The 26,102-nt window shown below is 37.6% G+C and overlaps 1 protein-coding gene across 8 annotated transcripts in view; it reads left to right on the top strand.

Annotated features, from left to right (window-relative positions):
• Nucleotides 1-26,102, top strand: part of COG5 (component of oligomeric golgi complex 5) — a 275,606-nt gene that overhangs the window by 141,747 nt on the left and 107,757 nt on the right. For 6 of the 8 annotated variants that reach the window (XM_068973071.1, XM_068973072.1, XM_068973070.1 and 3 more), the window contains exons 8-10: nt 1,706-1,871; nt 20,521-20,633; nt 21,818-21,895. The exons of 1 other annotated variant lie outside the window; for it this stretch is intronic. In XM_068973071.1, coding sequence (XP_068829172.1) covers nt 1,706-1,871; nt 20,521-20,633; nt 21,818-21,895 — 357 coding nt within the window. The remainder of the gene's footprint in view (nt 1-1,705; nt 1,872-20,520; nt 20,634-21,817; nt 21,896-26,102) is intronic. One more of the 8 variants, XM_068973076.1, reaches the window with a different exon arrangement.

Raw genomic sequence — 26,102 nt, 5'->3', positions numbered from 1 at the left:
CTTGCCCTGTACATGTTACTGTTTTGAAAGTTTTTGGTGGTTAATTTTTGGGGTAGAAACTTAAGAAGACTGATCAATTTTGACTAGATCTCTCAAGTAAAATAAGACTCCAACTGTTTTCAGTTAACATATGCATATAACTTTCAATGTACATTCTTTGTAAGCTATTGAAGTTACATAATTATTGAAAGTTACTGAAAACCTGTATGTTGAAAAACTGTGATTTTCAGATCCTTTGAGGATAATAAAGGCAATAAATATAATGTTATAATATGTGTCTATATTCTGGTTTTTAAGGTGAAGATATTCTTTGAAATTGGTCAGGTAGTGCTTTCTTAGATTATATAGAATTTGAATAGTGATAAGGGAAATGTCTTTATAGCTGCCTAATTTTCATTCTTGATATCTACTAAAAGCAAAAACATGTTTTAATATGAAACAATGTCCATTTGCTACTTTTTCTTGTTTAATTAAAAAAGTCTAAAATGGGTGTTCACCAACCATGTTTCCTGATCTTGTCTCTAAGCTGATCCTACCCTACTGCTGAGTGTGTGTGTGCCACGTACTCTTACTATCACCAGTAGACTTCAGAAATAATATTTTGTGTTACTTATACTCAACAGTCAAGAAAATGTTAGTGAAATAATCTCACTTTTTAACTGTGTGCCTTTAATGACAGATGCTGAATCATAAATGAAAGAGGAATTTCATCTATTTGAACCTATAACTATGTTGATGTAGATATACCTTGTTAATTCAGTCATTTACTTAATGACAAATCCAGCAGCTTATTTATATCACTGTGAACTGAATCTACTCTCCGGTAGTGTTTCTATTTCCCCATCGTTGCTTACCCCTATCTGCTCCAGCCACCACCATGGCCTGATTGCTCTTTCATTAGCTTCCAAGCATATTTCCACCTTGGTTCTTTTGTTGATACCCCTGCTCAGATCTGTATTTCCCCATATTTTCCAGATGTTGATCTCTGTTTAAATACTGCCTTTGAGATGCATTCTCTGGCTCTTCCCTCTATAATAATCCACATCATTCTCTATTTTTATTCCCTGCTTTCTTTTTTATAGCATATATCACTACCTAATACGCTCTTATATTTATTGTTTATAGATTTCTCAGTAAATATAAGTTCCATAAGGGCAGAAACTCAACTGGTTTTATTTACTACTACAGTTGTCGCAGATAGAAGCAAGATAGACCCCATAGTGGGCACTCTCTCTATATATATATTCATAGTTTCAGTGAATGAATGAAAGAAGATAATACAGTGAATAGTAGTATCAGTTCACAAGGCTTAGCCTGCAGTTTACTGTGCACAATTTATTTCTTTCTAAACACATATAAGGGTTGTTAATTCTTACATGGCTCTCTTCATAGAGATTAATGGGAAATTTCAAGTAAGCTCCAGTAATATAACAGATTCTTTATTTTGTGATTATCCTTTAAAGGAGGAGGAAAAGGGAAAGGGAGGAAGTCATACACATGGTATTTAACTTTGTCTTTTATGAAGTAAGTAATGACTAAAAATAATACTTGTTCCAAATACATTATTTTTGTTCTTGTTTATAATAATTTAAAAAATATTATAGTAACTGCTCAAGTACCACTTAGATTTGTAGATTTATATTTATTTTGTTTCTTTTCCTATTTATATCTTTTCTCACCCCACCCCACCACCACCTTTTTAAAGAATCCAACCCAGGTCGGAACCGCTCTTCAGGTTTTCCATAATCTTGGAACTTTGAAGGACACTATTACCAATGTTGTGGATGGATATTGTGCTGCAATAGAAGAAAATATCAACAGTGCATTAGATATCAAAGTTTTGACTCAGCCTTCCCAGTCAGCTGTGAGAGGTATGGATGTGGTTTATATTTAGCTTCATTTATTTATTTATAACTGAAAAGTCCTTTGAATAGTATGTGAAGCATTCAAGTTTCAAAGTAAACTAATGACTCACTTTTTAGTAGACAGAAAATGAGAGAAGAAATTTTGCTTTAGAATTTATTTATAACTTTTGTCTAATCAGTGAGTTGAACTGGCCAATTGGTATATTCAGAACTTCTAGATAAAAACTATAAACTGTGGCTTTATTTAGTTCAGAGGAAACAGATGCAAGGGAAAAAAAGGAACACATTTTTCTTTCTGAAATCCTTATCCTCACATGTACTTCTTACTGAGGCAGAAAATATTTTTTAAGGAAATACAATCTCTATTATACTTTATCTTTCTGGACATGTATAATTCTGGTACTCAGGAGCAATAAAAGCTGAGTGTAGAGATAGATAGATGCTGATAAAGCTTTGGGAACATTACAACTATAGCAAAATCGAAGGAAAACCCAGGCAGGTAGATTCAAGACAGCAGTCCCCAACCCTTTTCCTGCAAAACCATGCCTGATGGTGACATTCACATATATAACACACTTCATAGAGAGGAGAGACTGCATGTCCTGGGTGCCTCCCATTTTCCTAAGCAACCCTAACTTTGCATTTCTCTCCTTAAAATCTTTCGTCTTTCCTGTTAATATGGGTGAACTGTACTTGCTCCTAAAAGAGTCAAATACTCTACTTTTGCCTTAGATCCCATCACTCAAAGAAAGGCATTGCTTTCATAGATCCCTTCTCTCTACCACATCATCAGCTTTTCATTGTATCTCTTTCCCATCACATACAATCATGCTATTTATTTTCTTCTACTTAAAGACAGACAAATCTGTCTTGACTCCATTTCTTTCTTCAGTTTTACTGCCTTATTTTATTCAGACTGTTGAAAAAATTCCCCAGAGTGTTTTTTAATGCCTATTAAAAAAGTTTTCTCCTCTTCCCATTTTTGTATTGAACAGGATACTCTAATATCATAGACTTGTCCATATCAAGTTAATAACAGTTCTTGATGCAGAGCTAATACTAAAACATTTCCAGCCATTGATTATTATTTTTATGTTTGCTATATAAACATAACTTTAAATAACAGAGTATGTCCCTCATAAATAATTTGTACAAGATAAAAAGAGATAAAAAAATCTTTGATCTTAAAGGGATTTTTAAAGGTTCGCCCTAGCCTCTGAATAAGTCTGTATTAAGACCATCCCAGGAGGACAGCTTTGAAAAGAAATTGCCAGAGGAGATTTCCCTCTCAGCTTTTCCCAGCAATTATTTTCAGAAAGTTTGATCTAATGTTTAAATTTCCAGAAGGAGTTTAGTCTCATTCTCTATTGTGTTGTCAAGAATGGGGGGAAAAAATTAAAGCAATTATTCACCTGCTGTCTGTCCTAATGTATGCTCCCCTTTTTGGAAAGAATGAAGTGTTTTCAAGCCTTATTGTCATCTGTTGAGGAGTGAATACCACGATTTAGTGTAGAAATCCTATTCTTTATTGTTTTTAAAAGAGTAATCACTGTTATTTTTAAAGATATTACATTGGCAGGGTTAATGTTAATTGCCTAATCTTGTTGGTTATTTTGAGATTATGTATAGCAATGTCATTTTTGTTGGAAATACACATTAAAGCATTCAGGGGTGATAGTGCATCATGTCAGCAACTTATTCCCTAATGATTCAAGAAAAAATGTTTTACTATAGTTTCAAATTTTCTTTATGTTTTTGTTTCAAAATTTAAAAAATAACATTATTATAATTACATGGGAAAATATGCTACCCAAGATGTACCTGAAAGTTTGTAATCCACTAAGAAAAAGGTAAATAACTCAGTTGAAAAATAGATAATGAATATGAATAGGCAAATCACAGAAGAACACATCCAATAAACACAAAAAGATGTTTAGCCTCTTCTTAGAGGATGTGAACTAATTATTAGAGAAATACAAATGATTCAAGATTCTATTTCTCTGTGAAATTGGCAAAATCTGAGACCAGAACTAAATATCTGATACTCTGATTGTAGGAGAAGAAAAGGTTTCAACCACTTAATTGAGTTTTATTGTACTGATCAATAAGGTTAAAAATGGGTGTACCTTATGATCTTATAATTGCCTTGGTAAGAGTATACCCTAAATAAACTCTGTCACATCTCTATAAGAATTTTTATTTTACTATTATTCATAATAGTTAAACAATGAAAACAGTCTCTCCTTCATTGGAAAATGAATAAGCCGGCTTATTTATTAGTTCAGTTCAGTCACTCAGTCGTGTCTGACTCTTTACGACCCCATGAATCACAGCACGCCAGGCCTCCCTGTCCATCACCAACTCCCGGAGTTCACTCAGACTTGCGTCCATCAAGTCAGTGATGCCATCCAGCCATCTCATCCTTGGTCGTCCCCTTCTCCTCCTGACCCCAATCCCTCCTGGCATCAGAGTCTTTTCCAATGAGTCCACTCTTCGCATGAGGTGGCCAAAGTACTGGAGTTTCAGCTTTAGCATCATTCCTTCCAAAGAAATCCCAGGGCTGATCTCCTTCAGAATGGACTGGTTGGATCTTCTTGCAGTCCAAGGGACTCAGTTAGACTGCTATATAATATTTATGGTAATAAATTTATCAATATAGATAATTCTCAGCATCCTTATATGAAAAATCAAGTTGCAGATTTGATTATTTGTCTCTTCCAGAATAGAAGTTTTTAATGAAGTCCAGCTTATCAGTTATTTCTTTCATATCATGTCTTTGGTATTCTATCTAGAAAGTCATTGCCATACCCAAGGTCGTCTGGGTCTTCTCATATGTTATCTCCTAGGCATGTTACAGTTTGATGTTTTTACTTTTAGGTCTGTGATCCATTTTGAATTAATTTTGGTGAGGTATGTGAGGTCTGTGTCACCTTGTTCAGCTGCTAAGTCATGTCCAGCTTTTTGCGAGTCCATGAACTGCAGCATGCCAGGGTTTTCTGTTCTTCACTATCTCCCTGAGTTTGCTGAAACTCATGTCGTTTGAGTCAGTGATGCCATCCAACCATCTCATCCTCTGTTGCCCTCTTTTCCTCTTGCCCTCAGTCTTTCCCAGCATCAGGGTCTTTTCCAATGAGTCAGCTCTTTATGTCAGATGGCCACAGTATTGGAGTTTCAGCTTCAGCATTAGTCCTTCCAATGAATATTCAGGATTGATTTCCTTTAGGATTGACTGGTGGGATCTCTTTGCTGTCCAAGGGACTCTCAAGAGTCTTCTCCAGCACCACAGTTGCTGGAGAACACATCAAGTGTTTGGCACTCAGCCTTCTTTATGGTCCAACTCTCACATCCATACATAACTACTAGAAAAACCATAGCTTTGACTATATGAGCCTTTGTCAGCAAAGTGCTTTTTAATATGCTGTCTAGTTTTGTCATAGCTTTTCTTCCAAAGGATCAAGTATCTTTTAATTTCACAACTGCAGTCAGTGTTTGCATTGATTTTGGAGCCCAAGAAAATGAAATCTGACAGTTTCCACATTTTTCCCATCTATTTGCCATAGTGATAGGACTGGATGCCATGATCTTAGTTTGTGTCTAATCTGTGTCTAGATTCTTTTTTTGCGTGTGGTTACCCAGTTATTCCAACATCATTTGTTGAAGATTCTGCCTTTGCCAAATTTATTGCCTTTGCTTCTTTGTAAAAGGGCATTGACTGTATTTATGTGGGTATATTTGGGAAGTCACTATTCTGTTCCATCGATCTATTTTTCTCTTCTTTTGCCAATACTACCTCATTGTGTTGATTACTAAAGCTTTATAGAATGTCTTGAAGTTGGCTAGTCAGTCTTCCAACTTTGTTCTTTTTTTTCAATATTGTGTGAGCTGTTCTGATTTTTTCCTCTCTATATAAACTTTAGAATCAGTTTGTTGATAGAAGAAACATTTTTTTCTAGAATTCAGATTTTGATTGCATTGAATCTGTAGATGCAATTGGAAAGAACTGACATCTTCATAATATTGTTTCTTCTGTCTGTGAACATGGAATATCTCTCTATATATTTAGTTCCTCTTTGATTTTTATCATCAGACTTCTCTAGTTTTCCTCATATAGTTTTTGTCTATATTTTGTTAGGTTTATTTATACCTGAGTGAAGTTGCTCAGTCGTGTCCAGCTCTTTGCTACCCCATGGACTGTAGCTTACCAGGCTCCTCAGTCCATGGAATTCTCCAGGCAAGAATACTGAAGTGGGTTGCCATTTCCTTCTCCAGGGGATCTTCCTGACCCAGGGATTGAACCCAGGTCTCCTGCATTGTAGGCAGATGCTTTACCATCTGAGCTACCAGGGAAGCCCTGTTTATACCTACGTATTTCATTTGGAATGAGGAGTAATGTAAATGGTATTTTGTTATCAAATTCAAATTCCCCTTGTTCATTGTTGGTATATATGAAAACAGTTGACTTATATTTATGAACCTTGTCTCTTACAACCTTGGTGTCAGTTCAGTTCAGTCGCTCAGTTGTGTCTGACTCTTTGCGACCCCATGAGTTGCAGCACGCCAGGCCTCCCTGTCCATCACCAACTCCTGGAGTTCACTCAGACTCATGTCCATCGAGTCGGTGATGCCATCCAGCCATCTCATCCTTGGTCGTCCCCTTCTCCTCCTGCCCCCAATCCCTCCCAGCATCAGACTCTTTCCCAGTGAGTCAACTCTTCAGATGAGGTGGCCAAAGTATTGGAGTTACAGCTTCAACATCAGTCCTTCCAATGAACACCCAGGACTGATCGCCTTTAGAATGGACTGGTTGGATCTCCTTGCAGTCCAAGGGATTCTCAAGAGTCTTCTCCAACACCACAGTTCAAAAGCATCAATTCTTCAGCACTCAGATTTCTTCACAGTCCAACTCTCATATCCATACATGACCACTGGAAAAACCATAGCCTTGACTAGACAGACCTTTGTTGACAAAGTAATGTCTCTGCTTTTGAATATGCTATCTAGGTTGGTCATAACTTTCCTTCCAAGGAGTAAGCGTCTTTTAATTTTATGGCTGCAATCACCATCTACAGTGATTTTTGAGCCCAGAAAAATACAGTCTGACACTGTCTCCACTGTTTCCCCATGAAATGATGGGACCAGATGCCATGATCTTCATTTTCTGAATGTTGAGCTTTAAGCCAACTTCTTCACTCTCCTCTTTCACTTTCATCAAGAGGCTTTTTAGTTCCTCTTCACTTTCTGCCATAAGGGTGGTGTCATCTGCATATCTGAGGTTATTGATATTTCTCCCGGCAATCTTGCTTCTAGCTTGTGCTTCTTCCAGCCCAGTGTTTCTCATGATATACTCTGCATATAACTGATTAATTCCAGGACGTCTTTGGCCGATTCTTCCTGAGTCTTCCAATCCCACTTGATTATAGTATAAAATTCTTTTAAGCATTCTTGGGTTTTAATTGCTAATATTTTGTTGAGTTTTACATCTCTGTTCATTAGGTAGTGGTCTCTAGTTTTATTTCTTTGTAATATCATTATTGTCTAGAATAACATTTCACCATCTTGTCATTTCCTATTAATTTTGGAATGCTTCTTGCCTCAAAATTTGAACCATTCTAGAGCTTATTTTGATTCTCAGTAAAGCCATTCAGACAGTTTCTTGTGGAAACCTTACATTCTTTCTTTCCTTTTCACCTCATTTTACCTTTCATAGTTTTCCTACCTTGTTGTTGTAGAGTTGCAGTCACATCCAGCTCTTTGCCACCTCGTGGACTGTAGCTTGCCAGGCTCCTCTGTTCTCCACTATCTCTCGGAGTTTGCTCAGATTTGTGTCCGTTGAGTCTGTGATGCTGTTTAACCATCTCATCCTCTGCTGCCTCCTTCTGCTTTGTCTTCAGTCTTTCTCAGCATCAAGATCTTTTCCAGTGATTGGCTCTTCACATCATGTGGCCAGATTATTGGAGCTTCAGCAGTAGTCTTTCCAATTAATATTCAGGATTGATTTCCTTTAGGATTGAGTGGTTGGTCTCCGTGCATTCCAGGGGACTCTCAAGAGTCTTCTCCAGCCACAGTTTGAAAGTGTCAGTTCTTCAGCACTCATCCTTCATGATCCAACTCTCATTTCTGTACATGATTACTGGAAAAACCGTAGCTTTAACTATGCAGACCTTTGTCAGCAAAGTGATGTCTCTGCTTTTTAATATGCTCTGTAGATTTGTCATAGCTTTACTTCCAAGGAGCAAGCGTCTTTTAGTTTCATGGTTACAGTCACTCTCCACTGTGATTTTGGAGCCCAGGAAAAGAAAATCTGTTACTGCTTTCACTTTTTCCTCATTTATTTGCCATGAAGTGATTGGATCAGCGCTTTCTCGGTGGCTTAGATGGGAAAGAATCCACCTACAGTGTAGGAGACCTAGGTTCGATCCCTTGGCTGGGAATGTCCCCTGGAGAAGAGAACGGAAACCTATTCCAATATTCTTGCCTGGGAAATCACATGGACAGAGGAGCCTGGTAGGCTACAGTCCATAGGATTGCAAAGAGTTGGATACGACTGAGTGAGTAACACTTATTGACTTACTGATGGGACCGGATGCCATGATCTTAGTATTTTAATGTTGAATTTTAAGCCAGATTTTTCACTCTCCTCTGTCACCCTTATCAAGAGGCTCTTTAGTTCCTGTTCACTTTCTGCCATTATAGTGATATCATCTGCATATCTGAGGTTGTTGATATTTTTCCTGACAATCTTGATTCCAGCTTGTGATTCATCCAGCCTCGCACTTTGCATGATGAACTCTGCATATAAGTTAAATTAGCAGAGTGACAGTACACGCCTTATATTGCTTCTTCCTCAATTTTGAACTAATGCATTGTTCCATGTCTACTTCTAACTGTTGCTTCTTCACCCACATACAGATTTCTCAGGAGACAGGTAAACTGTCTGGTACTCCCATCTCTTTAAGAATTTTCTGCAGTTTGTTGTGATCCACACAGTCAGCATTTCATGAAGTCAATGAAGCAGAAGTAGAGGTTTTTCTGGAATTCCCTTGCTTTCCCCATGATCCAGTAAATGGTGTCAATTTGATCTCTGGTTCCTCTGCCTCTCCAAAACCCAGCTTGTACATCTGGAAGATTTCGGTTCACGTACTGCTGAAGCCTAGCTTGGAGGATTTTGAGCATAACGTTGCTAGCATGTGAAAGGAGGGCAAATGAATGGTAGTTTGAACATTTTTGGCATTGCTCTTGTTTGGGATTGGAATGAAAACTGACCTTTTCCAGTCCTGTGGCCACTGCTAAATTTTCCAAATTTGTTGACATATAGAGTACAGTACTTTAACAGTATCATCTTTTAGAATTTTAAATAGCTCAGTTTCCTTATGCTTGAGGGTACTTCTTTTTTTTAATCAATTTATATTAATTGGAGGATAATTGCTACATTGTGATGGTTTTTCCCTGTATCAACATGAATTGGCCACAGGTATACATCTGTACCCCTCATCTGAACCGCTCTCCCATGTCCCTCCCAACCCTATCCCTCTAGGTTGTCCCAGAGCACTGGCTTTGGGTGCCCTGCTTCGTGCATAATTCTCATACACTGTAAATGTCATTTTATAATGGTTTCTCCTTCTGCTTTTCTCTCTTCCCTATTCTGCAACGTTGAACATTTTTCTGGCTTCTCTCCTGGCCCATCTATGTCTGTCCCTTTTCGCTCTAAGCAAAGAATTGGTGGATAGCTTATCTAAATTCTTACAGTTGATTTTAGGAGCAGATTGTTCCTTGCTAATGATCTAGGATGTCAGCTATCTGCTTCCTTGTTCATTTTGATTTATCTATAGCATTTGGCATATATGCTTCATAATCTAAAGTTTGAAGTTTTTAATTGATTTCTTTGTTTGTTAGAAATTGATATTTTTTTCTACTTTTTTTTCTTTTTTCCATTGTCCTTTAAGAGACAAAGGCAAGAAAATGATTTTATTCCATTAACTAGAAGTTACTCAAGTATTGTTTCTTTGAGTACTTCTTAGTTTCTTCTATTGCATTAATAAAACTTAGTTTAAAACACTTAATTTTGTTTTTTGAGGTTCATAAAACAGTGGATAATGGCATCAGTTTTTTGTTTTAGTTATTCTTGCTCCCTTTACAGGTGTTCTATGTTGATTATTTTTTATTATGTTTATTTCTTCAGCAAGATGTATTGAGTGTATGAGGATAAAAGTCCTTAAGTATTCAACTATAAACAAGAAAAATGAAGCCACTGGAACTAATGGAACCAGTGACTGTGATCTTAGTTTTTTTTGGTGCCTCAGTTCTTCCAAATAATTGCTGACAGGAAACAATACCTTTTTCTATTTCTGCTCGTACCTATTGTAAGAGTAGTGGGTTGATGCATTCTATAATTCTTTATAATAAAACAAAGCTATACATATTCGAGTAATTTGATATTTTCTACTTTTTACCAATGCACTACATGCCTTTTCCTCACTGTTACAAGCTCATTCTTTATGTAACATCTAAGATAACTGCATATTGTTTCAGTATTACCTCTCCAGTTCATGTACACTTTTACTTAATATTCTTTGTACAACATTGCAAATAATTTGAAAAATTAATTAGACCTAGATTTTGAACAGGAGTATTCATATTTTAAACTCCTAAATGTTTCTATTTGTTACTGCTTTCCACTATTATCAGAGTAAAAAAATAATAACATCTCTTTACTAAAGGAGCATGTAGGTAATTCCTTGGTGTTCTAGTGATTAGGACTTAGAAGTTCCATTGCTGGGGCTCGGGTTCAGTCCCTGTTCAGGGAACTAAGATCTCACAAGTCACAGGGCAAGGCAAAGAATAAAAAAAAGAAGCATGTAGTTCTTGCCTTAACTTGAAATTGTTGAGAAACTAGAGTGAAAAGCTTACTAACATAGCCTCTGGTTTTCTTGATTCTTGCCCTCTGTAAAAGTAGGATAGACTCTAACCATTGATGGGCTCTTGTACTACCTAGTCTTTAAGCTTAGCTTGAATTGAAATGTGTTCTTTTCAATTTGAGGTTAAAATCCTCATTTTATGTTGAAACATTCTAACATGTGCAAAGAGCTGTGCATGTATATCATATCCAGTAACATTCTTAGGCATTAGCCTCAAGAAATTTCACATTGATACATTAATATTATTTTGCATGTAATCCACATTCAGTATTTTTAAGTTAGTTCCATAAAATATTCTTTATGGCTGTTTCCCGTCCCAACTGGAACCAATTAGCCATTATGCTATTCCATTGGTTGTCTTGTTTATACTCTGCTTTAATAAAAAAAAAAAAAACAGCATCTTTTTTACCTTTTATGGCATTAACATGTTCAGCAAACCCCACACTCAGAATTTGTCTGATTGTTTCTTCATTATTACATTCAAGGTAAAAAACTGGTAAGATGATGTGTATTTCCCATTACATCATATCAGGAAGCATCAAAATCATGTCAGTCTGTCTCATTGTTGCTTGTTTGTTATTAAAGTGTATGCCAGATTGCTGCTTGTAAAAGTACTCTTTTCTTAGTAATCAGTAAGTAACTTTGGGTGCATAACTTTGCACCATGTGAAATATCCTGTTCCCCATAGCATTTTACACCTTATAATCATTTCCTCATTTCATTATTTTACTAGTTGGTAGTTGCAACAACAGACTGGTTCCAAATAGGAAAAGGAGTACGTCAAGGCTGTGTATTGTCACCCTGCTTATTTAACTTATATGCAGAGTACATCATGAGAAACGCTGGGCTGGAAGAAGCACAAGGTAGAATCAAGATTGCCGGGAGAAATATCAGTCACCTCACATGTGCAGATGACACCACCCTTATGGCAGAAAGTGAAGAGGAACTAAAAAGCCTCTGGATGAAAGTGAAAGAAGAGAGTGAAAAAGTTGGCTTAAAGCTCAACATTCCGAAAACGAAGATCATGGCATCTGGTCCCATCACTTCATGGCAAATAGATGGGGAAACAGTGGAAACAGTGTCAGACTTTATTTTGGGGGGCTCCAAAATCACTGCAGATGGTGACTGCAGCCATGAAATTAAAAGATGGTTACTCCTTGGAAGAAAAGTTATGACCAACCTAGATAGCATATTCAAAAGCAGAGACGTTACTTTGCCAACAAAGGTCCGTCTAGTCAAGGCTATGGTTTTTCCTGTGGTCATGTATGGATGTGAGAGTTGGACTGTGAAGAAAGCTGAGCGCCAAAGAATTGATGCTTTTAAATTGTGGTGTTGGAGAAGACTCTTGAGAGTCCCTTGGATTGTAGGGAGATCCAACCAGTCCATTCTAAAGGAGATCAGTCCTGGGTGTTCTTTGAAAGGAATGATGCTGAAGCTGAAACTCCAGTACTTTGGCTACCTCATGCGAAGAGTTGACTCATTGGAGAAGACTCTGATGCTGGGAGGGATTGGGGTCAGGAGGAGAAGGGGACGACCGAGGATGAGATGGCTGGATGGCATCACTGACTCGATGGACACGACTCTGAGTGACCTCTGGGAGATGGTGATGGACAGGGAGGCCTGGTGTGCTGAAATTCATGGGGTCGCAAAGAGTCAGACGCGACTGAGCAACTGAACTGATCATGTCTTTTGCTCTTATTAACTGACAGTCTACTGTAAAGAGCAGTTCCCACCCTTTTTAAACACTTGAGTTCTTAACTTTGAGCTCAGGGAATATTTTTAAATCAATATTTTATAATATTTTATATACTTTATATTTTAATGTTTCATATATAATATAGTATATATTTTATATATAATATATAATATTTTATAAACTATTATCATTGGTATTATTTTGACCCATCAGATACTCTCAGATTTGTTTTGTGGAAGCTTCCTAATCTCCATTGTTCTTTAAACACTTTTTTACTCTCTGGCCCATTGTGTTCCAGGTTGACCTTCTATTTTCACTGCTGTGGGTACAGAATGACTTTTTTATTCAATAAACCTTGTATTCTTTCATTGAGAATTGTTGCATAGATATCAGAATTTGAGTTTCAGCCATGTTCATTTCTAGTGAGGAGTTGTCTTATCTCTCTCCTTTACTGAGCAGCAGTAGGAAAGACCTCTAATCCCAATTATACACCTGTCATTGTTCTGTTTGTGAAGAGAAACTTCATTTGCAGCATCCTAAAATGCATCTCGTTTCATTATTGCTATGAAGCAACACAGTTCAGTTCAGTCGCTCAGTCATGTCTGACTCTTTGTGACCTCATGAACTGCAGCACGCCAGGCCTCCCTGGCCATCACCAACTCCCAGAGTTTACCCTCACTCATGTCCATTGAGTTGATGATGCCATCCAACCATCTCATCCTTTGTCGTCCCCTTCTCCTCCTACCCTCAATCTTTCCCAGCATCAGGGTCCTTTCAAATGAATCAGCTCTTTGCATCAGGTAGCCAAAGTATTGGAGTTTCAACTTCAACATCAGTCCTCAATGAACACCCAGGACTGATCTCTTTAGGGTGGACTGATTGGATCTCCTTGCAGTCCAAAGGACTCTCAAGAGTATTCTCCAACACCACAGTTCAAAAGCATCAATTCTTCTGTGCTCAGCTTTCTTTATAGTGCAACTCTCGTATCCACACATGACTACTGGAAAAACCATGGCCTTGACTAGACAGACCTTTGTTGACAAACTCATGTCTCTGCTTTTTAATATGCTGTCTATGTTGGTCATAACTTCCCTACCAAGAAGTGTCTTTTAATTTCATGGCTGCAGTCACCATCTGCAATGATTTTGGACCCCCCAAAATAAAGGCTCTCACTGTTTCCATTGTTTCCCCATCTCTTTGCCATGAAGTGATGGGACCGGATGCCATGATCTTAAGTTTTTAAAATGTTGAGTTTTAAGCCAACTTTTTCGCTCTCCTCTTTCACTTTCATCAAGAGGCTCTTTAGTTCCTTTTTGCTTTCTGCCATAAGGGTGGTGTCATCTGCATATCTGAGATTATTGATATTTCTCCTGGCAACCTTGATTCCAGCTTCTGCTTCTTCCAGCCCAGCGTTTCTCATGATGTACTCTGCGTATAAGTTAAATAAGCAGGGTGACAATATACAGCCTTGAGGTACTCCTTTCCCAATTTGGAACCAGTCTGTTGTTCCATGTCCAGTTCTAACAGTTGCTTCCTGGCCTGCATACAGGTTTCTCAAGAGACAGGTCAGGTGGTCTGGTATTCCCATCTCTTTCAGAATTTTCCACAGTTTATTGTGATCCACACAGTCAAAGGCTTTGGCATAGTCAATAAAGCAGAAATAGATGTGTTTCTGGAACTCTTTTGGTTTTTCTATGATCGAGCGGATGTTGGCAATTTGATCTCTGGTTCCTCTGCCTTTTCTAAAACCAGCTTGAACATCAGGAAGTTCACGGTTCACGTATTGCTGAAGGCTGGCTTGGAGAATTTTGAGCATTACTTTACTAGCATGTGAAATGAGTGCAATTGTGCGGTAGTTTGAGCATTCTTTGGCATTGCCTTTCTTTGGGATTGGAATGAAAACTGACCTTTTCCAGTCCTGTGGCCACTGCTGAGTTTTCCAAATTTGCTGGCATATTGAGTGCAGTGCTTTCACAGCATCATCTTTCAGAATTTGAAATAGGTTCACTGGAATTCCATCACCTCCACTAGCTTTGTTTGTAGTGATGCTTCCTAAAGCCCACTTGACTTCATATTCCAGGATGTCTGGCTCTAGGTGAGTGATCACTCCATCCTGATTATTTGGGTCATGAAGATCTTTTTGTACTGTTCTTCTGTGTATTCTTGCCACCTCTTCTTAATATCTTCTGCTTCTGTTAGGTTCATACCATTTATGTCCTTTTTTGAGCCCTTCTTTTCATGAAATGTTCTCTTGGTATCTCTTAATTTTCTTGAAGAGATCTCTAGTCTTTCTCATTCTATTGTTTTCATCTATTTCTATGCGTTGATTGCTGAGGAAGGGTTTCTTGTCTCTCCTTACTATACTTTGGAACTCTGCCCAGTTTTGAATGTGACTGGTGATAGAAGCAAGGTTTGATGACATAAAGAGCAGTATTGCGTAGGAACCTGGAATGTTAGGTCCATGAAACAAGGCAACTTGAAAGTGGTCAAAAAGGAAATGGCAAGAGTGAACACTGACCTTCTAGGAATCAGTGAAGTTTGATGGACTGGAACGTGTGAATTTAACTCAGATGACCACTGTATCTACTACTGTGGGCAGGAATCCTTTAGAAGAAATGGAGTAGCCATCATAGTCAACAAAAGAGTCTGAAATGCAGTATTTGGATGCAAACTCAAAAATAACAGAATGATCTCTGTTTGTTTCCATGGGAAATCATTCAATATCACAGTAATCCATGTCTGTTCCCTGACCAGTAATGCTGAAGAAGCTGAAGTTGAACAGTTCAATGAAGACCTACCTACAAGACCTTTTAGAACTAATACCCAAAAAGGATGTCCTTTTCATTGTAGGGGACTGGAATGCAAAAGTAGGAAATCAAGAAACAACTGGATTAACAGGCAAATTTGGCCTTGGAGTACAGAATGAAGCAGAGCAAAGGTTAATAGAGTTTTGCCAAGAGAATACACCGGTCATAGCAAACACCGTCTTCCAACAACACAAGAGAAGACTCTACACATAGACATCACCAGATGGTCAACACCGAAATCAGATTGATTCTATTCTTTGCAGCCAAAGATGGAGAAGCTCTATACACATAGCAAAAACAAGACCGGGAGCTAACTGTGGCTCAGATCATGAACTCCTTATTGCCACATTCAGACTTAAATTGAAGAAAGTGGGGAAAACCACTAGACCATTCAGGTGTGACCTAAATCAAATCCCTTATGATTATATAGTGGAAGTGAGAAATAGATTTAAGGGACTAGATCTGATAGAGTGACTGATGAACTATGGATGGAGGTTTGTGACATTGTACAGGAGACAGTTATCAAGACCATCCCCAAGAAAAAGAAATGAAAAAAAGCAAAATGGCTGTCTGAGGAGGCCTTACAAATAGCTGTGAAAAGAAGAGAAGTGAAAAGCAGAGAAAAGGAAAGATATAAGCATCTGAATGCAGAGTTCCAAAGAATAGCAAGGAGAGATAAGAAAGCCTTCTTCAGAGATCAGTGACGTAACACATCTGTTAAGCAAAGAGACGTGCAACTCTTCTTGCCCCTAAAATGTATCTTATTACAGTCAGAATGCTGTAATTAAAAATTTCTTGAAATAATTAATTTCCTGTGTATGGTTATCTGACTAATTTGACGTACCATTGGTTTTATGTGTTTCTGTATTTGTGCTTAGTTTGAGTTTGCTTTTTTCATTCCTGTAAATTTAAATTTACTTTGAAATATGTAAAATATTTGTATGATTCACAGAGACTCACTGCTTCTAACTCTATTCTTCTCACCTGGGCCTCCTTCCTAACACTGCAGCTGCCCCTTCTAGGAAACCATTTTTATTAATTCCTTTTTTTTGAAGGGGGGAAGAAATACTTTCTTCATTTGTTAGACACATCGTATATCAATTTATATGATTTAGTAAGTTATTTCCTTATTATGAAGACAAGATACAAAGAAAAATCTGCATTTTTGAAACTATAAGTGTTAGTTGTACATAGAACATAACTGAAGTCTGAACAAATACGGGAACATTCCTACTAAGAACATAATGACTAGGGCATCTTTCATTCCTACATGGCTTCATTAAGGGACTTCTTCCTCATACCAGCAACATGCTGAATAGTAAAACTAACCACATACATATTCAGCAGGTAATAACCTGAAACAAAACTCTGTTGATTAATGTGCCATAGTTACTGTCCCTATACTTTGCACTTTTAGGTCAAGCACAAATAAAGAACATAGCTCAAGTAACATAGCTTCTAAGAAGGCTAGAACTATACTTGGTGACTTGAATCTGCCTGTGTGCAAGATCCTTTATTTTTATAAATGTACATATTTTATGGAAGTGTAGTTGACTTACAGTGTTTCAGATGCACAACAAGTTGACTCAGTTATACACAATATTAATTTTTGTGTATGTGTATATATGTATAAAACAAGCTTGCTTCTAAATAACAAGGAACATCAAAACCTGGTATGATGAAGAGCTAAAGACAAGAGGTGGTTTCCCAAGTTTTTGAATGATAGAAATTCATGGCTCCTGTAGAATATCATGGAATGGGAAATGTTCTCTTTCAGTGTTACTGAGTTTTTGTTTCTTTGACAGACTGGTGAGCTGGGGGATATTCAAATGGATTCAAAAATACGTGATAAGTTTTCACTCACATGTGTTGGAGGCTGATACCTATGCTAGTATCCCTGGTTACAGTTTCATGAAGTTATTATATATCTATGGCTTTGGGGGCGCAAACTTATATTTAAAACTCTCTCACCCATAATAGTGATCTTCTCCCTTGTTTTACAAAAAAATATTGTCTTCCTCTACACTTTTAAGATTCTGGTTTGTTCAGTGTTCATGTTAAAGGCCTGAAGATCCCAAAAAAGAAAAAAACAGGTATCCAGAATTCTTATTTCTTTTCTAGCTTTTGTGGCTTTTAGACCTTACTTTATTTTCAGTAAGTACCAATATATTTCTACTGATTCTGCTTCAGATCTGCAAGGCCTGAACCCATTTGTGAGTGGAAAACAGTGAAATGACGTTATCTGAAATTAAGCAGAAAATCAGATATGTGATATCCCTTCATGGGATGTCAGGTATGAGGAAACAGGATCAGTTCAGTTCAGTTCAGTCGCTCAGTCGTGTCTGACCCTTTGCGACCCCATGAATCGCAGCACGCCAGGCCTTCCTGTCCATCACCATCTCCCGGAGTTCACTCAGACTCAGGTCCATCGAGTCCGTGATGCCATCCAGCCATCTCATCCTCGGTTGTCCCCTTCTCCTCCTGCCCCTAATCCCTCCCAGCATCAGAGTCTTTTCCAATGAGTCAACTCTTCGCATGAGGTGGCCAAAGTACTGGAGCTTCAGCTTTAGCATCATTCCTTCCAAAGAAATCCCAGGACTGATCTCCTTCAGAATGGACTGGTTGGATCTCCTTGCAGTCCAAGGGACTCTCAAGAGTCTTCTCCAACACCACGTTCAAAAGCATCAATTCTTCAGCACTCAGCCTTCTTCACAGTCCAACTCTCACATCCACACATGACCACAGGAAAAACCATAGCCTTGACTAGATGGACCTTAGTCGGCAAAGTAATATCTCTGGTTTTGAATATGCTATCTAGGTTGGTCATAACTTTTCTTTCAAGGAGTAAGCATCTTTTAATTTCATGGCTGCAGTCACCATCTGCAGTGATTTTGGAGCCCTAAAAAATAAAGTCTGACACTGTTTCCACTCTTTCCCCATCTATTTCCCATAAAGTGATGGGACCGGATGCCGTTATCTTCGTTTTCTGAATGTTGAGCTTTAAGCCAACTTTTTCACTCTCCTCTTTCACTTTCTTCAAGAGGCTTTTTACTTCCTCTTCACTTTCTGCCATAAGGGTCGTGTCATCTGCATATCTGAGGTTATTGATATTTCTCCCGGCAATCTTGATTCCAGCTTGTGCTTCTTCCAGCCCAGCGTTTCTCATGATGTCTTCTGCATAGAAGTTAAGTAAGCAGGGTGGCAATATACAGCCTTGACGTACTCCTTTTCCTATTTGGAACCAGTCTGTTGTTCCATGTCCAGTTCTACCTGTTGCTTCCTTACCTGCATACAGGTTTCTCCAGAGGCAGGTCAGGGGGTCTGGTATTCCCATCTCTTTCAGAATTTTCCACATTTTATTGTGATCCACACAGTCAAAGGTTTTGGCATAGTCAATAAAGCAGAAATAGATGTTTTTCTGGAACTCTCTTGGTTTTTCCATGATCCAGCTGATGTTGGCAATTTGATCTCTTGTTCCTCTGCCTTTTCTAAAACCAGCTTGAACATCTGGAAGTTCATGGTTTACGTATTGCTGAAGGCTGGCTTGGAGAATTTTGAGCATTACTTTACTAGCATGTGAAATGAGTGCAATTGTGCGGTAGTTTGAGCATTCTTTGGCATTGCCTTTCTTTGGAATTAGAATGAAAACTGACCTTTTCCAGTCCTGAGTTTTCCACATTTGCTGGCATATTGAGTGCAGTACTTTCACAGCATCATCTTTCAGGATTTGAAACAGCTCCACTGGAATTCCATCACCTCCACTAGCTTTGTTCTTAGTGATGCTTTCTAAGGCCCACTTGACTTCACTTTCCACGATGTCTGGCTCTAGATTAGTGATCACATCATCATGATTATCTGGGTCATGAAGATCTTTTTTGTAGTTCTTCCATGTATTCTTGCCACCTCTTCTTAATATCTTCTGCTTCTGTTAGGTCCATACCATGTCTGTCCTTTATTGAGCCCATCTTCGCATGAAATGTTCCCTTGGTGTCTCTAATTTTCTGGAAGAGATCTCTAGTCTTTCCCATTCTGTTGTTTTCCTCTATTTCTTTGCACTGATCACTGAGGAAGGCTTTCTTATCTCTCCTTGCTACTCTTTGGAACTCTGCATTCAGATGCTTATATCTTTCCTTTTCTCCTTTGCTTTTCGCCTCTCTTCCTTTCACAGCTATTTGTAAGGCCTCCCCAGACACCCATTTTGCTTTTTTGCATTTCTGTTCCATGGAGATGGTCTTGATCCCTGTCTCCTGTGCAATACCATGAACCTCATTCCATAGTTCATCAGGCACTCTATCTATCAGATCTAGGCCCTTAAATCTATTTCTCACTTCTACTGTATAATCATAAGGGATTTGATTTAGGTCATACCTGAATGGTCTAGCGGTTTTCCCTATTTTCTTCAATTTGAGTCTGAATTTGGTAATAAGGAGTTCATGATCTGAGCCAGAGTCAGCTCCTGGTCTTGTTTTTGCTAATTGTATAGAGCTTCTCCATCTTTGGTTGCGAAGAATATAATCAGTGTGATTTCGGTGTTGACCATCTGGTGATGTCCAAGTGTAGAGTCTTCTCTTGTGTTGTTGGAAGAAGATAAGTCACAGAAAATGGGAGCATAGTCTTAATTTGCAGGGGTTTTAAGTTTCCCTTTAAGAGTATTTATAATGGAGAGCTATTCTGATTGGGGGGAAAAGCTGCTATAAACAATTATAGAATAAATCAACTATATTCAAATTAAAAATATTTATAGAATGTTACATTTATCAAATAATTTATAGAGTCAAGATTATACTTTCATTTAACAAACGAGATATCTAAACTGCAGTATCTTGTTCTTTTTGTGGAGAGTGTTAGTGAATGCTTACTTAGTCGTGACTGACTCTTTGTGACCCCTTGGACTGTAACCTGCCAGGCTCCTCTGTCCATGCGGTTTCCCAAGCCAGAATACTGGAATGGGTGCCATTTCCTTCTCCAGGAAATTCTCGTTTTCTGTATTATCCTTGTTGGGTGTGTGTGTTGGTGGTGATGTGTTTGTGTGTGTATGTCTGTGTGTCTGTGTCGTTTTATTTCCTTTCTTAAAAACAAAAGGTTAAGATTCTGTTTTATATCACTCATGATAAATTATTATTTCTTCATAAAGGAACTTCTCATTTGGGAGCCTATATGTGCTTTTTTCATAATAGCATAAATTTTGTTAAATTTGAAAGATTTTATTTTGCTTAATTTTTGTCTCTCATAAACAGGGGGACCTGGACGATCTACCATGCCAACTCCAGGGAACACTGCAGCTTTTCGTGCTTCCCTCTGGACCAATATGGAGAAACTTGTGGATCATATTTTTACTGTTTGTGGTCAGGTAAATATTTTAGAGAGTGAAAAATAGTATTAATTATGAGTTAGCGTGCTGTGTGCTTAGCTATATCCGACCGTTTGCAACCCTTTGGAGTATAGTGCAATAGGCTCCTCTATTGATGATTGAGAAACATGGGGCCGTCCTCTGTACTGGATTGAGTTGCCATTTCCTCCTCCAAGAATCTTCCTGACCCAGGGGTTGAACCTGCATCTCCTGTGTCTCCTGCATTGCAGCCAGAATCTACCTGCTGAGCTGTGGGTTAATTCTTAGTTATTCAAAGTTGTGTGATCTTGGGCAGCTTTTTTAAAATCTCTGAAAATTTAAAATACCTCCTTAACTAATTATAATGTATGTAAGGGCTCTAGCAAAATGCTTTTTCCCTTCCCTTACTGTTTCTAGGAGAGTGAAAAAGTTGGCTTAAAGCTCAGCATTCAGAAAACGAAGATCATGGCATCTGATCCCATCACTTCATGGGAAATAGATGGGGAAACAGTGGAAACAGTGTCAGACTTTATTTTTGGGGGCTCCAACATCACTGCAGATGTTGATTGTAGCCATAAAATTAAAAGATTCTTACTCCTTGGAAGAAAAGTTATGACCAACCTAGATAGCATATTCAAAAGCAGAGACATTACTTTGCCAACAAACATCCGTCTAGTCAAGGCTATGATTTTTCATGTAGTCAGGTATGGATGTGAGAGTTGGACTGTGAAGAAGGCTGAGCACCGAAGAATTGATGCTTTTGAACTGTGGTGTTGGAGAAGACTCTTGAGAGTCCCTTGGACTGCAAGGAGATCCAACCAGTCCATTCTGAAGGAGATCAACCCTGGGATTTCTTTGAAGGGAATGATGCTAAAGCTGAAACTCCAGTACTTTAGCCACCTCATGCGAAGAGTGGACTCATTGGAAAAGACTGTGATGCTGGGAGGGATTGGGAGCAGGAGGAGAAGGGGACAACAGAGAATGAGATGGCTGGATGGCATCACTGACTCGATGTACGTTGAATCTGAGTGAGCTCCGGGAGATGGTGATGGACAGGGAGGCCTGGCGTGCTGCGATTCATGGGGTCGCAAAGAGTCGAACACGACTGAGTGACTGAACTGACTGTTTCTAGTACCTGTACTCTGTGCTTGTTACATTTGAAAATACTCAGTTATATATGTTTTCCCTCTTTTCCTTCTTTTTAGGTGCAACATCTACAAAAAATATTAGCCAAGAAGAGGGATCCTGTCTCTCACATTTGTTTCATTGAAGAAATAGTTAAGGTATGTCTAAATGAAAGTATTTTTGTCTCTTTATTAAATACTGAAAGATAATGAGCCATTGTTATTTGTGTTCCTGTCTTACAGAGAGACTACATGTCAAATAGCTAAAAGAATATGTATTTCTTGATAGCCACAGATTTTCTTTGCATGTTTGTTTATTGAGTAGTTGCTAAATGATTCTATTTATAGACTAATTTCTGAACTGTGTATAGTAATTTCCCATTTTCTGTCATACAAATGATGTGAAATAGATCACCAGTGGAAGTTCGATGCATTAAACAGGGCACTCAAAGCTGGTACACTGGGACAACCCAGAGGGATGGGATGGGAAGGGAAGTGGGAGGGGGGTTCTGGATAGGGGACACATGTACACACGTGGCTGATTTCATGTCAATGTATGGCAAAAACCACCACAATATTGTAAAGTAATTAGCCTCCAATTAAAATAAATTAATTAATTAAAAAGTTTTCAATGTCCTGATAGAGACTAAGATGAAAATTTTTGGTGTATGAGAGATTTAATTAGTGGTTATTAAACTGTCATATAATGTCTTCTCTGAAGATGGTATGATCCATTCAATTGTTAGTTTTTCCTATAAAGCACATTAATGTATTATTTTTTTATATTGTAAAGTTTCCCTTCTGTCATTTATCAGTCTCCTGGACTCATAGTCATCAGTTGTAACAAATGTACCACACCAATGCAGGATGCATAAGGCAGTATGCAAATATGTAATTTCCTGTCTCCACTATGATTGTTGTTCATTGTTCAGTTGCTAAGTCATGTCTGACTCTTTGCAACCCCATGAACTGTAGCATAGCAGGCTTCCCTGTTTTTCACCAACTCCCTGCGTTTGCTCAAACTCATGTCCGTTAAGTCAGTGATGCCATCCAACCATCTCATTCTCTGTTGCCTTCTTTTCCTCTTGCCTTCAGTCTTTCCCAGCATCAGGGTCTTTTCCAGTGAGTTAGCTGTTCTTATCAGATGGCCAAATTATTAGAGATTCAGCTTCAGCATCAGTCTTTCCAGTGAATATTCAGGATTGATTTCCTTTAGGATTGACTGGTTTGATTTCCTTGCTGTCCAAGGGACTCTTAAGAGTCTTCTCCAGCATAGCAGTTGAAAGCATCAATTCTTGGGTGCTCAGCCTTCTTTATGGTCCAACTCTCACATCTCTACATGACTACTGGCAAACCATAGCTTTGACTACAGACCTTTGTTGGATAAGTGATACCTCTGGTTTTGAATATGCTGTCTAGGTTTGTCACAGCTTTTCTTCCAAGGAGCAAGCATCATTTTTAAAAAAAAAATTTTATTTTTTTATTTTGGGGTGTGCTAGGTCTTTATTGCTGCACAGGCTTTCCTCTAGTTGTGGTGAGCTTCTCATTGCAGTGGCTCCTCTCGTTGTGGAGCTGGGATCTAGGGCACATGGGCTTCAGTTGTTGAAGCTCCTTGGACTCTAGAGCACAAGCTTAGTTGCTTTGGCACAAGTCCCACTGCATGTGAGATCTTCCCGGATCAGGGATCGAACCTGTGTCTCCTGCTTTGGCAGGCAAATTCTTTACCACTGAGCTACCAGGGAAGCCCAGCAAGCATCCTTTAAATTTCATGGCTGCCATCACCATCCACACTGACTTTGGAGCCCAAGAAAAGAAAATCTGTCAGTGTTTCCACTTTTCCCCCATCTATTTTGCCATGAAGTGATAGGACGGGATGACGTGATCTTTGTTTTTTTAATGTTGTGTTTTAAGCCACCTTTTCCACTCTTCTCTTTCACCTTCATCAAGAGGCTGTTTAGTTCTTCTTTGCTTTCTGCCATTAAAGTGGTATCATCTGCATATATGAGGTTGTTGATATTTCTTCCTGCAGTCTTGAGTCCAGCTTGTGAGTCATCCAGCCTGCCATTTCACATGATGTACTCTGCATGTACATTAAATAAGCAGCGTGACAGTATACAGCCTTGATATATACCTTCCCCAATTTTGAACCAATCCATTTTTCTATGTCCAGTTCTAACTGGTGCTTCTTGTCCTGCATATATGTTTCTCAAGAGACAGGTAAGGTGGTCTGGTATTCCCATTTCTTTATGAATTTCCCACAGCTTGTTGTGATCCACATAGTCAAAGCTTTCGTGTGGTCAATGAAGCAGAAGTAGATATTTTTTGCTTTTTCTATGATCTAGTGGGTGTATAGTATCATTCAAAAAAGGTACACTTAAAAATACTCAGTGCTGCACCTTTGCGTCCTTTCCACACTTCTCTCTTAACCCCTGGCAACCACTGATCTTTTTTCTGTCTTTAGAGTTTTATCTTTTATAGAATATCATATAATTGGAATCATACAGTTGGTTGCCTTTCATACTGGTTTCTCTTAGTAATATGCATTTAAGCTTTCTTCATGTCTTTGTTGCTTGATCCCTCATTTCTTTTAGTCACTGAATAATATTTTACTTTGTCCATAGACCTAGTCTATTTACCCATTCACCTGTTGAAGGATGTGTTGTCACTTCCATTTTTTTGACAGTGATGATTTCAGTTGTTATAAATGTCCATGTGCAGATTTTTGTGTGCATATAAACTTTTAGCTGATTTGAGTAAATACCAAAGCACATGATTGCTGTATATTATAGAGTATTTTTAGCTTTGTAAGAAACTGCCAAACTATCTGTCATCGTGGCTGTATTATTTTACATATCTATTAGCGAAGAAACAAAGTTCCTATTGCTCCACATCTTTGTCAGCATTTGATATTGTCAGAGTTTTGGATTTTATCTATTTTAGTAGGTGTGTAGTGGTATGTCATTGATTTATTTTGTATTTTCTATGAATTTTAAAAAGAATATATTTATAGGAAAAACTTGATTAGTTAAGTTTCTAAAACTTTATATGAAAAAAATTAACTGCCTTGCCATGTTCATTATTTAAAATTTATCTCTTACAATCAATACAAGTGGTTAAAAAATCTTAAAATATTCTAAAATAATTGTTATTGGATTAAGGATAGTTTTTTTTGAAAAAATCATTTGGATAGCCAGATATTTAATTTTAAGGTTACCTTTCTGAACATCTAGTCAAGGAATGTTACAGGAAGTATGATACAGTGATTAAGAACTGGGTCCTTGGACTTTAGTATCAGACAGAATTGAGATTTCCTTTGTTGATTATGCAACCTTGGGTAGGTCTTATAATGTTTCAGAATGTGAGATATCAAATGAGGGTGATAATATTACCCATTGAACTGAGGTTTTCTGAGGGAAAATTAGATAATGTAAACTTAATTCAGAGATTGGATCAATAATTTGCTATCCTAATTTTTATTTCAATCTTTTTTAAACTTTAAAAGTTAAATTATTTAGGGGTTAGAAATTTCCCATGTGCATGGTAACAAAGAACTTTAGTGTGCACGAAGGTCAGTTTTTTTTTTAACAGTTCTGATAACATGATATGCAAGTATATTAATTTATGCTGTTTCAGAAATTTAAGAATTGTTGCTTCCTTAAATAAGACAATAGCAAGGATTCACTCTAAATGTGTCATGATTACATGTCTCACTTCACTAAAGAATCACGAGTTTATGATCTAACATTTGGTAATTCTGTAGTTGTAGAAACAGTGATGATGATTTTCCTTCATTCAGTTCTGTGAGATTTTATGAGAATTGTTAAGTCGTTTATATTTTATTAGGCAAAAAAAAAATGGGTTTACTTTTAAAACTTTTAGTTTTGAAGTTAATATTGCCAAATGTGCTTTGTTGTCTGCTGTGGTATCTGATTTCAGTTGATAGACCTATACATAGTTTCTGGAACGGTTTATTAGTTCAGAATGTTTTGCAGTAAATGTTCATCATGCTGTAAATAATACATTGTAGTGTAAAAGGGGCATAAATGTATTGAGTATAAAATAAAATTGGGCCAATTATATCAGGTATAACAAATCTTAAGAATATATAGTTAATGTAGAGCCTTTTGAAAACTTTTCCTTAATTAAGATAACTAATTCTGCTTCTGCTTAATTTAATGAATGTTCTGGTTAACTTGTAAAATTAGTCTGTTAATTTCAGTTCATTCTGTAAATTTGAAAAGACAATTATGCTTGCAGTTATATTAACTATTTATATGATTTAACTGTGCAAAATACTTCTTTTCTCTTATTATTTTTATTTCCAAAGGTTAGTTGAATGGATATATCTTCTCAGTTTAAACAAGAT

This window comes from Capricornis sumatraensis, chromosome 5 (assembly GCF_032405125.1).
Source record: "Capricornis sumatraensis isolate serow.1 chromosome 5, serow.2, whole genome shotgun sequence".
In the NCBI taxonomy this organism is placed as follows: domain Eukaryota; kingdom Metazoa; phylum Chordata; class Mammalia; order Artiodactyla; family Bovidae; genus Capricornis; species Capricornis sumatraensis.
This window is presented reverse-complemented; position numbering and strand designations above follow the sequence as displayed.